Source organism: Dermacentor andersoni, chromosome 1 (assembly GCF_023375885.2).
Source record: "Dermacentor andersoni chromosome 1, qqDerAnde1_hic_scaffold, whole genome shotgun sequence".
NCBI lineage: Eukaryota > Metazoa > Arthropoda > Arachnida > Ixodida > Ixodidae > Dermacentor > Dermacentor andersoni.
This window is the reverse complement of record NC_092814.1, coordinates 246,567,993-246,585,481: the sequence shown is the minus strand read 5'-3', so window position 1 is coordinate 246,585,481 and position 17,489 is coordinate 246,567,993. Positions and strand designations below refer to the sequence as shown.

The window sequence follows — 17,489 nt, the reverse complement described above, 5'->3', positions numbered from 1 at the left end:
TATGCGTACTAAGTGTGAATTTTGTTCGTGAATATCTCGAACAGAAGCACTCTAAAAGAATCAAACAAAATGTAGTTGTCTTCAGGAACAATTGTCTTCAAGTGTCTTATATAAGCATATACCATAATCCCGACATAATAAACCTTAGTTAACATTTTTTTTAATTACGCATTTGCTGGATCGCGTGTATTTTTGTCCACCAAGCGCATAAACAATCTGTGCATGCAGAATATGCGTAGTGAGCGTGACATTTTTATTAAAATTACTAATACCTTTAATTTTGTAAGCGCTCTATACAAAGAATAAATGCAGTGTTGTTACCTTGCAGTGTATCTCTTATTGTGCTAGATAAATATCCACGAGCAGCCAACTGCAAAAATGTAAAGGCCAGTAAACTCTTGTCGGCAATGGATAAATGGCCATCATCTTTTGCGCGCCTTCTTTTGTGTCGTATTTTTTTTTCCTATCAAACTAATGCGTTCTTCTTTATCTGTGTGCATGTACAAGTATTGAGTATTTCAACACGTCTTGCATTCTGTTCTATATGTAATATAAAACTGCTGCAACTGCTGTAGGCTGTATATCTAAAAATAATGCCCTTGTGTCTAAGCTAAAATGCTGGACCTTGTAATAGCTGTGTTTAGTTGTCAATCGTGGGTTTAAGCATTTCATTTACAGTGTTCAATAATGCTGTCGTGTGAATATCATGAACATTTGTCAAGCTGCTCCCGTAGCTTTTATCACGCTAGGCGATCATTCCACTCCCTGAAGAAAATAAAGCAAAAAGCCTTGATCTTGGCGAGTTTACTAGTCTCGCAGACAGCGTTGATGCAACTGGACTGTTCTGTGGCACACGAAGAATTCAGTACCGCACCTTCCCTCCCAAGATCTGATCGAGCATATATTGGTACGCAGGTTCCATGACCTCACAACAACCAGTGTATTCTGCGCGGCATGGCTTATGGTCGCGAAGTTTTTTAGCAGTCGTTAAAAGCATGTGCAGTCGCCCGATTCTTTAAGAGTACCGCGCGAGCGTCGACTAGCCGGTCGGTGAGCGCCTCCTAACGGCATGAAGCGGCCAGATCAGCAGAAACTTGTCGATCTTGCCCATTGCGTCGCTTCGCGCCGTTAGAAGGCGTTAACCGGCCGGCCATTCGACGCTCGCGTGGTAAGAATCCGGCGACTGTACCTTCGTCCACTTGTGACATGTCGCGAGACCATCCGGGAAAACTTTATTAAAGCGAAGCCTTCTTTGGCCTCCCTCCCAGACTTTTGTCTTGACTGAGTGGCTGGGTTTTTTGCTGGATAGACTCAGCGTCCACCGAGCTCAGGAGCCAGATGCTCTTCATATAAACAGATCTACTCACAAACCGTTGAAAATAATTGAGATAGCCTATTTATATTCACAGAGCCTTAGTTATTAGGTTCCACACTGTGTTTCTGCTACGCCATTTTGTTCTTTTTTCTTAACATTTATCGTTTTCAAGCCATCTGGTCATTGTTTAGCACTTTTCCTATGAATATTAAGCCTGCAATAAAGAAGGCAGGCAGAATTCCCAAGATGTTAGCATTTCTGTGTAGAATTTCAAGACGCTATTTCACCTTAATACACCCTCTAAATGTTGAATTACAGCTGATTGTCCCACTATTGCGTTTAACCTTAAACTTTGAATGGTTTTCACCGAAGGCGTTTATTATTAAATTATGGTTCAACTTGTCTCAAATACTCCGTCGAAACCATGGCTTAAAGAAGCAGGATCCCCGCCTCGAGTGCACGAAGTAAATGTTTGGGCGAAACTTGATTCCTCCTGAACGATTCCGAGGTGTACAAGCGCTGTTCGACATCTGCAAGTCAATATTCTTCATGTCAACAGTGCTCATATCTGCACCAAATGAAAGGACCAAAGAAGAACACATACTTTCAGACATTTTTCATTGCACGTCCTTTATTATTCAATCTTTTTTTCTGTACAAAATATACACTGCAGAGGATGCTGACATTACTGCGGAACGCCGTGGCACTTCGTTCTCGAGTCACTACATACAGTTTGCCTGGTTACACTGTTACACGTTGATCATATTCGGTTTTCTCGCAGACTTTCTTTGACGTCTTTTCTAGTGCACATCTCCTTTGCTGGTGTGCATGGCAAGTGCTTGCCACGCACACTCGCACGCGTTGACTATAAGACCACCTGTCTCGAACGAAGAGGACGCGCTCTTGTGCGGTGTGTAGCAGATGCATCACTTCTGCACGCACGCACGGTCCACGAGCGCAGCGTACAGTGTCTCCTGCATAGCTACGTCTTCTGGATTCAGTGCCACCCGTGGCCATAGCCGCCACCGTAGCCACCGCCGTGTCCGCCACCGTAGGAGACTCCGAGGTCGTAGTTGCTGAGGATTGGTCCTCCGTGGCTCACTTTGCTAACGTGGTGCTGGGTCTTGATCAGGAAGGACGGTCCCGGCAATGATTTGCCGTAGCTATGGCCGCCTCCGTAGCCGCCGCCTCCTCCATAGCCGCCGCCTCCTCCGTATGCGACCAATCCGGCTAAGCAGGCACCGGCAAGGGCGCAAATGAGCAGGGAAACCAACTGGAAAAAAAGTAAATCGTCTTTTAGAGGAGGCTGTCGCCGCAAACATCAGCACAGCATGGTGCAACTGTACGGTGCTTACTCGCTACGAGGGTCTAGGGTTTGCAAACGTCAGTACGACGTGAAGCACCATGTGCCTTCCTGGTTAGTCTGTATATATGAGGCGGTGGCCAAGTTTCGTAAGAGCTTTGATTCTTTGACCTCCACTCCATATCTAGGTTCTACAAAGCTGCAAGTTTCGATAAACTTGCAACAATATGGCTTTGCTGTAAAGCAATGTTGCCACAAAAAAAAGAAACAAAAAAACTAATGAGAAAGTTCGTCATGAGAACAGGGCAGCTAACGAAGTATAAATGGCAGCCAAAAGAAAATGATAATAATAAACTTGTATTACTCAAGGATCTACAGGCGTGAAACTTTCGAGATACGATTTATTTGGCTGCATCTTGTTGTTCGGCGGCACTAGCTTTTCAAATCGCACGACAAGCAAGTCGGCTTTTAAAATTCGTTTTGGTTGTGAAGGACATCTTTGATCGATGACATGTCAGCAAAAGATAAGAAACAACCTTTAGAGGCCAAGATGACGGTGTCGTTAAACTCCAGCTGAACGTCGAATTCTCTGTCACGTTCGTGCCGTTTTCCCCCGATAGTTTTTTTACTTCATTCGTTATCTTTTCGCTAGCACATTTTGTCATAATGAGCTAGTGGTTGGTACGAATTGATCACTTGAAAATCAATGTTCGCTGCAGGGAAATCCCTTACCCGGTATGAGTGAGAGCGACAAAAAAGAAAACAAGAAATAGCGACAGCGAAATACTTGTACAAGCGTCTGGAGCGCAGTCGTTATCATATGCCCATTAGCAATATAGCTCATCCGGAAGATTTCCCTACCGGGCGAATTCCTATTATGCCGCTTCTAAACACCAAGGAACGTTAACAGTAAGAAAAATAATACCAAAAAGTTTTGAAGGAGCAGAGAAAGTGGTCAACTATCTCCGCTTTCCTCCAAACTTCCCCCTCCCTTTCCCCGCTTTCTGCCTCGAACACCGAGTGCATCGATTAGCTGCGGCGGCAGCAGCAGCAGCCGGTGCATAATGCTTTGCCCAGCGGAACGTGAGTCGGCTCGCGGTCGGCTCACGTGCCGTGCGCGCTCGCTGCACAGCCGCACCGCCGAAAAGGGGGCCGACGGCGACCGCTTACCAGGAGCCTCATGGTGTTGCTTGAAATGGTGGCTTGCTACTGCGGAGGCAGGACTACTCTGACGGAATGATGCCGCTGCAGCGAGGTTTATATACACGCCGCCGCTTCCGGAAAAGAAAAGCAAACGCGTTGCGATGCCAACGCAAGCGCTCATGAGCGAGCAGCGGCGAGGCAGCACGTGGTCATTTCTCTCCGCCGCCGCCGCCGCCGCCGCTGCTGTCGGAGACGTGCTCCAATTTCCACCGGCTACTTCCTTCGATCTCGCGATAGAAAGAGATTGAGGAAAGGCAACAATCGAACGGGCCTCGCTCGCCAACGGGTTCTCTTGTTCTCCGCCGGCATGGGTGCGCTGCGCGAGGACCGGCGGGCTTCTCTTTCCGCTCATATTTTCCTAGGGCTTTTCCTGGCCAGTTGCGAGCCCGCACTGAAAACGAAAACAGCACGCGCTCCTACTTTTAGACTTGTAATCGTTTGTGCGCTTTTCAAATGAGCCATAAAGGAGCGCTCATGAACAAATGTGCGCTGCATGGCGAGAAAGGTGCCTCCTTCTTTCTTTGCCTTTTACGCCATCGAGAAGTGGCCGAGGGCTGTTTTCACGCAAGAGCTTATACCGACGGGTGCCTGCGGGAGCGACACGCAAGCGGTTCCATCTACAAAAAACACTGGATAGCATTAATGAGCGCCGACCGCACTTGGCGTCCGCGCGCTGGCTGTTGTGTGCACAAGAAAAATGGGCGCACATTGCCATTGGCACCAGGAGACGCCAAATAACCATGGGATGTTGTAAACGCATTCTTGCAGCAAGCTTTTAATAAATGAAGCAAATTTAATGGGTCATGTGTCAGATGGTCAGACTGCAAATGTCGTTTTCTTTCTTTTTTCTTTCTCTTTCTCTTAAGGTTAACAAAGTGCGCACGAAATGCGTTGTACGTTTCTGGCACAGAGCAGACAGCTCTGTTTGTCCTGTGCCGTTGTGGTCCATGAGTTGCTCCTCTATTTCTGCACTGGAATCGGGAGAAGAAATGTTGTGTAGTTCGCGAGTGGATTTCAATGTGCAAAATTGTCAACAAGTACTTCTTCTCTTTTCTACAACGCCAAAGTGGTCCTGTACTGTCTCTCAGTCAGTGAAACTGTTTGGTTTCCAGCTCCTCTCTCTATGGCATACGTGTTGGACGCGACACATGTTGATACCGCAATGCTCTGCCAGTCATGACTTATTGTTGAAGTTCTAGCCGTGCTGCGGCAGTTGTGCTTATCGAATTGCTCGATCTCCTCGCGTCCTTTCTTTTCTATCTCGTCCCTTGAATAGTTCCGCAGAAGTAGTGAGTGTGGGTCATATCTCACGGCAGTCGGTTAAAAGGGCGTTCGTCCGCCTAGAATTTGAAATGCATTGGTCTCATTCGCTGTGCGCATACTGAGATGGAGAGAGAGATGCACGTGTTAATGGTATGCTGGAGATGTTAGCCTAGCTGTTCACCTGACCTGCTACTCCATGCGCTGGGTGATTATTATGATATATACAGTGACACCTTAACAGCACGTACAATCACACACACACACACACACACACACACACACACACACACACACACACACACACACACACACACACACACACACACACACACACACACACACACACACACACACACACACACACACACACACACACACACACACACACACACACACACACACACACACACACACACACACACACACACACACACACACACACACACACACACACACACACACACACACACACACACACACACACACACACACACACACACACACACACACACACACACACACACACACACACACACACACACACACACACACACACACACACACACACACACACACACACACACACACACACACACACACACACACACACACACACACACACACACACACACACACACACACACACACACACACACACACACACACACACACACACACACACACACACACACACACACACACACACACACACACACACACACACACACACACACACACACACACACACACACACACACACACACACACACACACACACACACACACACACACACACACACACACACACACACACACACACACACACACACACACACACACACACACACACACACACACACACACACACACACACACACACACACACACACACACACACACACACACACACACACACACACACACACACACACACACACACACACACACACACACACACACACACACACACACACACACACACACACACACACACACACACACACACACACACACACACACACACACACACACACACACACACACACACACACACACACACACACACACACACACACACACACACACACACACACACACACACACACACACACACACACACACACACACACACACACACACACACACACACACACACACACACACACACACACACACACACACACACACACTGTACAGGGTGTTACAAGCAACTTGAGCCAAACCTTAAAAATATGCAAATGCCACGTAACAGGAGCGAACCAACATAATGTTGTTTGCCGTCGTTTGGAGATACTCTGATTATTTTTTGCATTCCACATAATTAGATAATTAGTCTTAATTATTTATTCAGCTTCTCAATTATTATAATCACACGAAAAGTATCAATGAGAAAATTGTAGAGCAACATGAAAAGCTCCCGATACAGCTTTCTGTTGCTGAATACGTGCTACATAAAAGTGTTTTTCCGAGCGTGAAAGGAGCCCACGGATACACGCAGAATTGCCAGTGACTTACCGCTCGAGGAACTTTGCGTGCATTCGCGGGCTTCTCTCGCGCTCGGGAAAACACACTTTTATGTAGCACGTACTGAGCAAGAGAAAGCTGTATATGGAATTCTTCATGTTGATCTACAATTTTCTCATTGACACTTATCATGTAAATAAAATATTTGAGAAATTTGTTAATTAATGAAGAATAATTATCTAATTAAGCGGAATGCAAAGATAATCTGAGTATCGCCAAACGATTTTTGAGGTCTCGCTCAAGTTAACTCAAACACCCTGTAGAGATATTCCCGCAAGAAAGTCAGCAGCGCTTTCCTCGTAACGTGCAGGTGGGGCTTTGTAATGGGCCGAGAATGGGCCGCAGTTTCAAGCTCGATACCCCTTGAAGGTGCAGTGCCGCCTTCAAACACTGTATCTCTGGCACATAGCGACAGCAGTCGGACGGAACGTGTTGCAGGTCATCAGAGGTGTCGCATTCAAAGCACATTGGGGAGTCCGTCAGTTGCATGTTGCACCCGAAGGAGTTCGTGTAAGCAACGTTGAGTCTGATACGGAGTAGGCATGATTGGTCTCGTCTATTGAGGCCTCGCGCCATGTAAAAGTCACACGATGCATCTATATTGTATAGAGGTCCGTACCGATGGCTTGCATCTCTCCAGAGGGATTGCTGGAGACGCCAAGAGAGTGCTGATCCCTGTGTCACCGCGTTTTTTGTCGAGAAAGGTGTCTGGACAATTTCTCTCGAAGTGTTGTGTACAGCTTTGGCGGCATGGTCAGCCTGGACGTTGCCTTGCATTCCGCAGTGGGCTGGTAGCCACTGCAGCACAACGCTGTGATGCAGTTCGCAGGCTTCATTGCATGTGCGTCTGATGCGCATGACGAGTTCTCCCTGCGTGCGTGGCAACTTCAGAGAAAGAGAGATAGGAAATGCAGTTAGGTTAACCAGAGGCGAGTTTTCGGTTTGTTACCCTGCACTGGGGTGGGGTACATGGGCGTTGTAAAGACGACAAAGTGCGAGAGGAGAGAAAAAAACGAAACAAAAAAGAAGATAAAAACAAAACAGGTAACAGAAAAGGCATTCCAATCGCAGGAGTTCACACAGGCCCGTTGATCTCAAGAAGCGCAGTAGCGCTTGCCCGGCCTTTTGATACGATGTTAAGTCGCATTAATGTTTCAGACTTTTTTCTTCCGACAGAGGCCCGTCGTCCAACTTATTCACACGACAGAATGCGACTGTCTCTGCACACTGTACTGCGGACACTGGCAAAGAACATGAGGAATTGTTTCCGCCTCGCCGCAGTCGCCATATGCTGCGGTGTCGGCCATACCTACGCGGAACGCGTAGGCATTGGTGAACGCGACGGCCAACCATAGCCTACTCAAAAAGGTTGCGTCTCTTCGGGGAAGTCTTGGTGGAAGTCGGAGGCTTAAGGTTGGATCCATGGTGCATAAACGGATGTGCATAAAATGTGGTTCATTCTTCTCTGATTTAGTGCATTGGCGTGCAAGCATAGGCGGAGCATCACTGCAGCATCTGTCCTAGACAAGGGGATCGATAAGCACTTATCTTCTGCATGAGCTGAACGAGCAGCTTGATCGCCACGCTCATTGCCGATGATACCGCAGTGACTTGGTAGCCACTGAAAAATTATTTCATGTTCTTTCTGAGACAGGTGGTGTATGGCTTCTGTGATCTCAAATACGAACTGTTCATGCGGACCGCACCGTAAGGCTGACAATAAACACTCCAGTGCCGTCTTTGAGTTGCAGAAAATAAACCATTTGTGTGTTGGTTCGTCATTACTAAAGTGCAGTGTGACTCGAAGCGCTGCGAGTTCTGCTGCCGTCGACGTTGTGAAGTGAGATTTTTTCAACTTGATAGTGGTGGCTTTTGCTGGAATGATGACAGCTGCGGTGGAGTTCTTCGGCAAGACGGAGCCGTCAGTGTATACGTGGGTGTAAGACCGCTACTTCTCATTTAATATGAGTAAGGTAAGCTGTTAAAGAGCGGGCAATGACATATCTGCTTTTTCCGGACACCAGGTATTGTCAGGTCGATCCTCCGTTGAATGAGGCACCAAGGAGGAGTCGAAAGTATCGCGGCCTGTGTGAAGCAAGATGGTCTAGCCTCTCGATGTGCGGATACCGTTCGGTAGAACGAGGCTCGTGGTCTCTCCGCAGGTAGAGAAGCTGGATGGTCGCAAGGAGTGCGGGCCAAGGTGCCTTACGTGGATTCTTAGTCTTTCAACTGTAATGTGTTTCTTGATGAGGTAGTCTGTGGCGATTGCATCAGTTGCCGCCGTTGGCGCACTTTGAGGAAGACCAAGGCAAACCCTGAGTGCCTCAGACTCAACACATATAATGGTACGTAGGCTTATTTTACTTGCGTCAGTCAATGCTGGCAAGCTGTACCCGCAAAAGGCCGAGAAAAGGTACCCTTATATAGTTGCATCATAGCGCTTGTGGACATTCCCCAGGTCTTTCCGGCGAAGAACTCGAAAAAGTGACAGATGCCCGTGAACGGCTATTTCGTGTACAATACATGGGTACTCCTTGATATATCTCTGTCAATTATGACACCGAAGAATTTGTAAGACCGTACAAATGCCATCATCTCCCCATTGAATAATACACTATTATGCGCATCTATGCGATTATGCATTGATTAATACATATTGAAGCGGTGAAATCTCCAGGCCTTGATTGCGGAGGTAGAGTGTAGTCTGGGTTGCAGTCTTTTGGAGCCTTGCGTGTCACTCCGGACGCCCAAACGCATATGTCGTCCGCGTAAATTGATAGTTTAACTGCGTTTGGAAGGTGGTCAAGGAGACCAATAACCGTGAGGTTAAACAACGTAGGGCGCAGTACGCCGCCGTGGAGGACGCCACAGTAGGTGTAATATAGAGGAGTGTGGCCGTCCTCGGTGCTCACAAAGAAACGTCGCATAGAGAGATAGCTATGTATCCATCCATACATCCGACCACCGAGGCCTACCTCTTCGAGTGCGGCGAGGATGGCTTCATGTCTACCGTTGTCGTGCGCCCCTTTGACGTCGAGGAACAAAGAAGCGCATAGATGTTTACATCCTTTCTGGCGCTGAACGTAGGTAACCAGGTCGACGACGATATCAATCAATGAGCGGCCACGTCAGAAGCCTGCCATGGCATCTGGGTAGACTTGTGATATACCAAGTACCACTCAAGTCGTCCGAGCATCATACTCAACATCACTTTTCTCACACAGCTCGCCAATGCTATCGGGCGATACGATGAAAGCTCCGACGGAGACTTCCCAGGCTTCAGCGGCGGAACTACGCGACTAGTCTTCCAGTTTGGGGGAAGTGTGCCAGTTAGCCAGGATGCATTATACATTTCAAGCAGAACACTCCTCGCCCGCTCACTAAAGTGACATAGATCACACAGAGCTCTGCAAAAAATTCTGTCAGGTGCTGGTGAAGACGTACGTCTGCACGAATCTAAAGCCGCCTTGAGCTCATGGGTGGAAAATGATAGATCCTTCTGGGAGTCACGTGATGGCGGGAAGCTGGTGGAATGTGATAAGTTGTTCGAAGCTTGAGTTACCCGGATAATCTCGCACAAAAGTCTTCTGCGACATCAATATCTTGTCACTGTTGGAAGAGGCCCAGAGCCTTGATTGGAGACTTCTGTACGGGTGGTGTCCTAAGCCCTTTCACCGTCCTCCATAAGTGCGATAGAGGCTTGCGAGGGTCTAGCGATTCACTGAAATCAATTCAGCGTCGTGACTCCAGTTTATCTAACTGGCGCTGGACCTTCTTTTGTAGGCGTCTAGTTGTTCGTAGATCGTCCATTGACTTTTTGCGTCCGTATCTACGATCGGCACGTCGCCGGGTGGCTCGAAGTCACTCTAATTTTATATCAAATTGAGGGAATTTCGAAGAGCGCATTAGAGTACGCGTATTGTCTTTCACCGTGCCCTTGATTGTGTCTTCGAAATTATGTAATAAATTACCCTGACAGAGGTCTTCCATAGCAGACCGGAATATTGGGCAAGTCCACTCTTTGGATTGTACGTTTGAGTTGGAAGAGGAAAGTCTTCTGATATTGACATACGTGAGAATATGGTCACTCCCGTGCGTTTCAATGTCCGTAAATCATCCAGTACGCCTATAGAGAATTCGTGAGACGAAGGCCAAATCGAGACAGCTGCTGTATGTGGAACGGCGTGGAAATGTAGGACTGCTGTCATTTAAAAGCCAGAGTTCGCTGTCGGAGGTGAAAGATGACAAGTCTCTGCGTTTCGCGTTGATTTCCGTACTTCCCCAGAGTGTATGATGAGCGTTAAAGTCTCCGATGATAATCCACGGAGCAGGAGATGTTGACAGGATGTCTCGTAGTCTTTTCTAATCAAATCTACGTGATAGTGATAGGCAGGCACCCACAACAGTAGCAGTAAGTCTTTTCTTCTTTACTGTTAAGCATACGTATTGGTTATCGTCATGAACGGTACAGGCTGAAGAATCTAAGTGAGATCACGGTGAATAAACGCCATAACTTTGCTGTTTTAACCAATAGTTGGCGTAATAAATGATTCATAGCCAGATAGCTTGATTGAGTTCGATAAGTTGGACTCTCAGATGATGACGATGGGAACCTTGTTGGCGTACACGAATCGTCGGAAATCGGCGATGCGCGATCGGAGTCGCCGGGGCATTCCATTGGAAAATTGCTGCTTTTTGGACCTCCACCTGAAAAAATAATTGCTGGTGAGCCATTGTTTAATCAAGGGCTGCCAGTACCGGACTTAGTGTGTCCAGTACTTGCAGTGCACTTCTGGCTGACGTTGTGTGCATGTTGTTCAGCAACACGCGAATGGCATTTATTAAGGATCACAGTAGCGATACCACTTGCTGATGTGCATGTGGTACCTCATCCAATGTAGTAGCTTGCTGTACTTCGTGTGGTACCTGCTGTTGCACTTCTATAGATTGTCTACTTGGAAGCTATAGCCATTCAGTTAAAGAGAGGCGTTTCGGAAATTTCGGCAAATGCAGGGGACGTCGTTTCTTGAATAGGTAACGCATTTTTCGAAGCAGTCACACTCCTACGTGAGGACCGTCTACGGCGACGTCGTCTTCGTCGCACTGTTTCAGCGGCCTCCTTGTGAGTTTAATTGTCCCTAACCATTTGCTTGAGCACATAAATTTATTTCATAATCTTCTGACAGTCTTTGTAAGAAGCACTGTGAGCACCTTGACAGTTAGAGCTCTTCTAAACAGTCGCACTGCAGTTTTGTTTTGATTTGGGCTCGGCGCATCGGGAACACGTGGCAGAATTTGTGCCAACGCCCTTCACTTGGCCTATCGTCTGGCAGTTATAACATTACAGCGGTTTTCGAACAAACTATCAAACCGGATTGCGGAAGTGGCCAACCTACTTGTAGGGCGGAAGGCAGTCACCCTTGAATGTTAATTTCACACAACGTGTCTTACCAAGACGGCCGGCGTGCACAATAACATTGTTCCCACTCGCAGGTCTTATCAGCACTGGAAGGTCTGCATAGTGGATCTCAATGTCAATGTCATAAATGACTTTTGCAGTGGTAGTACCATCCGCTGGTACAATGGATCAAACGCTTATGTTGCCCAGCTGTGTAACACGCTGCAGAGGGCTCAGCGCAGTCGGGGTCATCATGCCGATGACCAAGATGTTTTTCCGTGCGTTTATCCTCACATCATTGCTCTCGTTTGGAACAGTGTTCTCAAGAAACAAGGATAGTGCTTGCCTATTGAGGACGCGTAGATTGACAGTCGGGTTCTGTCACACAAACAGGATGGTATGAGGCCATCGTTGAGGCGCATATTTTACGGTGAGCGAACTTGACTCCGAAGATGCATTGACGATCCTTCGCTTCGCTTTGCGGTGCAAGACAGGTTCAAAACCATCTTGCGATTACTCGTCAGCTGATGCGGAGTACAGCTCAGTCTCCTCGCTGTCGCTAGATGTATTTCCTCGCTTCCTCCACCTTATATATGCTTGTCGGGAAGTACAACGTATACGACAAAGGTGGAAGAGGCATGCAAAGAAGGTTTTACCGGCACCATTGAAAACCTTATTACAAGTGTGCTGGAATCGTCTAAGTACACATTTACATCTGCGAAAAAACGTACGGATTTTGACATGGAACTTGAGCGACTTCGAACGATTCGCAGAAGAGCCGAGAGGCGATACAGGCGCACGAAGTCAATTCATGACCTTAGAGTCGCTCGACGTATACAGAAGACAATCCAACGTCGTATGGACAGGTTGGAGGAACAACGGTGGAAGACGCTCTGCGAATCACTTGACCCCCGCAAGCCTCTGTCTATCATATGGAGGACGGTGCGCGGCCTTGGCTCGTCTCCACAGCAACGACACCCATTCTCAGCCCTAGCCCTCCATCAAGGCCGCTCACAGGTCGATATAGCCGAAGATTTCTGTGTGAAGATTGCGGGCAGTGTGGTCACCATCAATAGCGAAATTCTGGGTGAAGTTCCTGCGACACGCTTCCCAGAATTGAATGTGTCCTTCTCACTTGAGGAATTGGACGCTTCTCTGGCCTCATGCAGGCGCTCATCGTCGCCAGGACCAGATGGCATCACCTACGCTGCTTTATGCCACCTAGGTGAAGATGGCCGAAGCAGACTGCTGGAATGTTATAACCAGTCATGGAATGATGGCGTTGTTCCTGAGCGGTGGAAGTCCAGCCGCTTGATACCACTCCTGAAACCTGGAAAGTCGCCACTTGACCTGGCGTCCTACCGACCCATTGCGCTGTCCAGCTGTGTTGGGAAGGTCATGGAAAGAATGATTCTCACCCGCCTAGAATGGTATCTTGAGCGCCACAACGTATACCCCGATGCCATGGCTGGTTTTAGAAGAGGCCGTTCCTCTATTGACAACGTCATCGACCTAGTCTCATCTGTACAACAGGAAAAACACCACAAGCGTATATCGGTTGCACTATTCCTCGATGTGAAAAGCGCCTATGATAATGTAACGCATGAAGCCATCCTTGATGCCCTGGAAAATAATGGAATAGGTGGACGCATGTTTCGGTGGATTCGGAGCTATCTATTCAAAAGATCCTTCTTTGTGCACAGTGCAGATGGCCGAACTGCTGACCATTACACTTACCGTGGCGTCCCTCAGGGTGGGGTTCTTAGCCCCACTTTGTTCAACCTTGCAATCCTTGGCCTTGCCGACGTTCTACCACATACAGTAAACCTTTCCATATATGCTGACGACATATGCATATGGGCCTCGGCAGTTACACGTCTCCAGGTGCGTGCACGGCTCCAAAAAGCCGTGACCCTAACATCATCGTACCTGCGTGCGCAAGGCCTCAGCATTTCGACCGAGAAGTGCGCCTTAGTCGCCTTTACCCACAAGCCCATGACCTGGTACCCCATTTCTATTGACCACCAACCAATTTCCTACGCAAAAACTCACCGATTCCTAGGCGTTATTATAGACAGAGACCTTTCATGGAGCCCCCACATCACATATTTGAAGAAGAGGCTTACTTCTATCTCCCATATACTAAGGTTTCTCGCCGGTAAAACGTGGGGCACATCCGTGGCATCTATGCTTCAACTATACAGGACGCTCTTCCTAGGATACTTGCGATACAGCACACCAGTGCTGTCCAATGCTAACAAAACTAACATCCATGTCCTGCAGAGCATTCAAGGCCAAGCCCTTCGAACACGTCTGGGGCTACCTCGAAATGCTTCAACCGTGGCAACAATTGCCACCGCGAGAGACCACCCAATAAGGACCTATATAGATATCGACGCGCTCCGGGTGCATGTTCGCCATATATCCAGAGTCCCTGACCACCATCTCGCTCGATTGCCTGAGAAAAGACCCAGGGCAGCGTTCTCCAGATCAATTGCGGCTAACCGGCACTCTTTGTCTTTGAGGCACTCACCCGCAACAAGAACGCCATCCCCTATGTGGTGCTTGAAGAAGCCTCCTGTGTACCTTGCTGTTCCAGGAATAGTGAAGAAAGCTAGCCTGACCACCGCGGCTCTCAAGCAGATCACATTGGAACTTCTGCATTGTTCATACTCTAACCGCATTCATGTTTACACGGATGGTTCCGTCTCGGAAAATTCTACGGGCGCCGTTGTTCTACCATCTCAATCGGTCGTCATCAAGTTTAAGACATCACACGTAACGACATCTACAGGCTCTGAACTGGCCACTCTTCGCGCTGCTGTCGAATACATTGAAAAAGAACCGCCCAACAAATGGGCAATATTTTGTGACTCGAAAGCAGCCCTCCAGAGCTTGAGAAGTTTACGACGTGGCAATTATGAACAGCTGGTGTCACAAATCCACGAAACCTGCCATTGCGCTTCTGAAAGAGGACATAATATCATATTTCAGTGGCTGCCGGGACATTGTGGCATCGTTGGTAATCACCTCGCCGATGACGCTGCCCGACGTGCCCAGGCTGGCTCACCGGCACTCCTTATACCTTTATCCAGAGTCGACGCTGCAAGAGAGCTTCGCAGTCTCGCTCGTACAATCACGTTAGGTTGCTGGCATACACCTCAGAACTCTAAGTGTCGTTTACACAGCCTCGACCCATCACTGAAACTTACATTACCAGCGAACCTTCCACGACGTGACGCAACACTGCTGTGTCGGCTGTGGGTAGGAGTAGCATTCACCAACTCCTACAGCTATCGTATTGGAATGGCGGATTCACCAATGTGCGCGAAGTGCAAGTGTGAAGAGACCATCAGTCACCTTCTGTGCCACTGTTCTCGCTTCGATAATCAACGCGAGACTCTCCAGTGTTCCTTAAATAGACTGGATGACAGGCCATTTACGGAAGCGAAGATCTTGGGGGCCTGGCCTCATAGTTCATTGGCCCAGAAAGCAGTTCGAGCGCTTTTTCGCTACCTGAGGGAAACAGACTTGAGTGCCAGACTGTAGACATCCTATACCTAAGTTCTCTCTCTCCCTCTTTCACTTCCCATTCCCCTCCCCACGTGTAGGGTAGCAAACTGGACTCAGTCTAGTTAACCTCCCTGCCTTTCTGTCTTCCCTTCTCTCTCTCTCTCTCTCTCTCTCCTCGCTTCCTCGAGGCGATTCCCGCTGATGAACCGGAGCAGGACGGGGCCTCGGGACGTTGCAGGTCCATCAGCACGAGATGTGGGGTCTGCCGCCCCACAACAGCAGTGAAAAATCCAGAAAAGCAGAGAGACCGGCAGGATGCGTTCCGCGGAAGAAGGACTTCCTCGTCGTCCGGCAACTTCAGGGACTGCAATGCGCAAGCTGAGAAGATTGGCATGTACTTTCACAATGTTATCGTGACTGTAGTGTACCCTGTGCCACGTGAGAAAAGTTAATGCGATTATTATTTATTGCGTCAACTTTATACGTCTTCGGCGCCGGAGCTGAAGGTCAAAATTTGGCCGTGATCATTTCCGAATGATTTATCAGTTATGCATCGGTTCTCGTGCTCATTTCGCGCTGAATAATATTTTCAGTACAATACGAACAAAACCCACCAAGGCGTAATCTTATACAGTCTGACGTCTGCCCTCTTTTTAGAAGAACATTCGAGATGGGCCCTATGCTCTCTGCTAATGCCCGTGACATTTGGAGAGTTGTGTCCGCATGTTGCATCATATATATATATATATATATATATATATATATATATATATATATATATAGAGAGAGAGAGAGAGAGAGAGGGCAATATGGCAAGATAGCAGCAGCGCCTACCGCCCATGGTCAGGAAGGTCCGGGAGGGCATAGAGTTTCTTGCAATAATTACTAGAGGGAACGCTCTTGCTAGTTTCTACGGAAGCTCTAATGGGAGCGGTTAAGCTAGCATGGAAATTATGGGAAGTACATGGATTTGCCTAAAGTTAGTCCTTCTGGCTTCAAACTGCTTCGTGACTTTGTAAACTCGTCATTTTCAAGAATGTATATACTGCGTAATAAATAATTAAATAAACATTATTAAAATTATCCGATGGCACGATTCGAACACAGGACATCTAGCACAGACGCCCGATATTAGAACCATTACGCCACACACGCATGCGTCGACAAGTGACATATAACGCCCTTAGAAATTTCTCGCGGGCAAGCCAGTGCCTTGAGACGCTTGGCGCGTTTCGATTTAGCCACCTCGACAAGCTGAATCGTTGCAATTAGTAGTGATTGTGCGCGTTCGCAGCGTCTTCCGCACTTCAAAAAGTATGGATTGCTCTGAAACTTACGACAATGCAGGCACATAAAGCGTAATAAATTAACACTCAAGAACTCCTGAATCCACAAGCACGAAGCTCAGACAAATCCATGTACTTCCAATCATTCCCCTGGTCGCTCAACAATTGCAGCGCCAGAGTTCCCTCGAGTAATTATTGTAGAAAACTGTATGCGGGAGGGTTCGCAACGAAAGCATCGCTTTCAAGAACAAAATTTTGCCGTGTGCACAGCTGTTATCTTTGTGACGAAGAAGATCGGCAGGCTGAAAAGCCCCGTTGCCATCGCGTGGCCCGTACCCAGTTCGCTCTCAACAGATCAACTGCCTGAGTATCTATGCAAACAAGTATACCAGAGATTCCAAAGTGCTTAATGCAGGATCATGTCAGCAGAGGCGTTGCAGGTCTGCTTTGATTGTAACGTCATAATCGCCATTGTGTGAAGTCTACTTAGCATAATTGATACTAACTCCATTAAGAATTCATGATTACTTTCGAGTGCACATTGCCACAATTCGCGCGATCACAGAAACAAAGTTAAAAGTTTTTTTCCTCCTTATGTACCTTCCGTTGATTTCTAGGAAGGAAATCAACCGACACACCATAAAGCTGCTTTGCATCTGTGGTTGGGATTGAAGTACAGCTCGC

The 17,489-nt window shown here is 47.8% G+C and overlaps 2 protein-coding genes across 6 annotated transcripts in view; one reads left to right on the top strand and one right to left on the bottom strand.

Moving 5' to 3' along the window:
• LOC126547914 (tachykinin-like peptides receptor 99D) overlaps positions 1–17,489 on the top strand; it is a 915,613-nt gene that overhangs the window by 752,526 nt on the left and 145,598 nt on the right. The gene's annotated exons all lie outside the window — the stretch shown is intronic.
• LOC126547916 (uncharacterized) lies at positions 1,929–3,896 on the bottom strand. The gene is made up of 2 exons (XM_050195970.3): positions 3,789–3,896; positions 1,929–2,588 (listed from the first exon to the last, which is right to left on the bottom strand). Exons 1-2 carry the CDS (start codon positions 3,798–3,800, stop codon positions 2,313–2,315), a joined length of 288 nt encoding a protein of 95 aa, XP_050051927.1. The 5' UTR covers positions 3,801–3,896; the 3' UTR covers positions 1,929–2,312.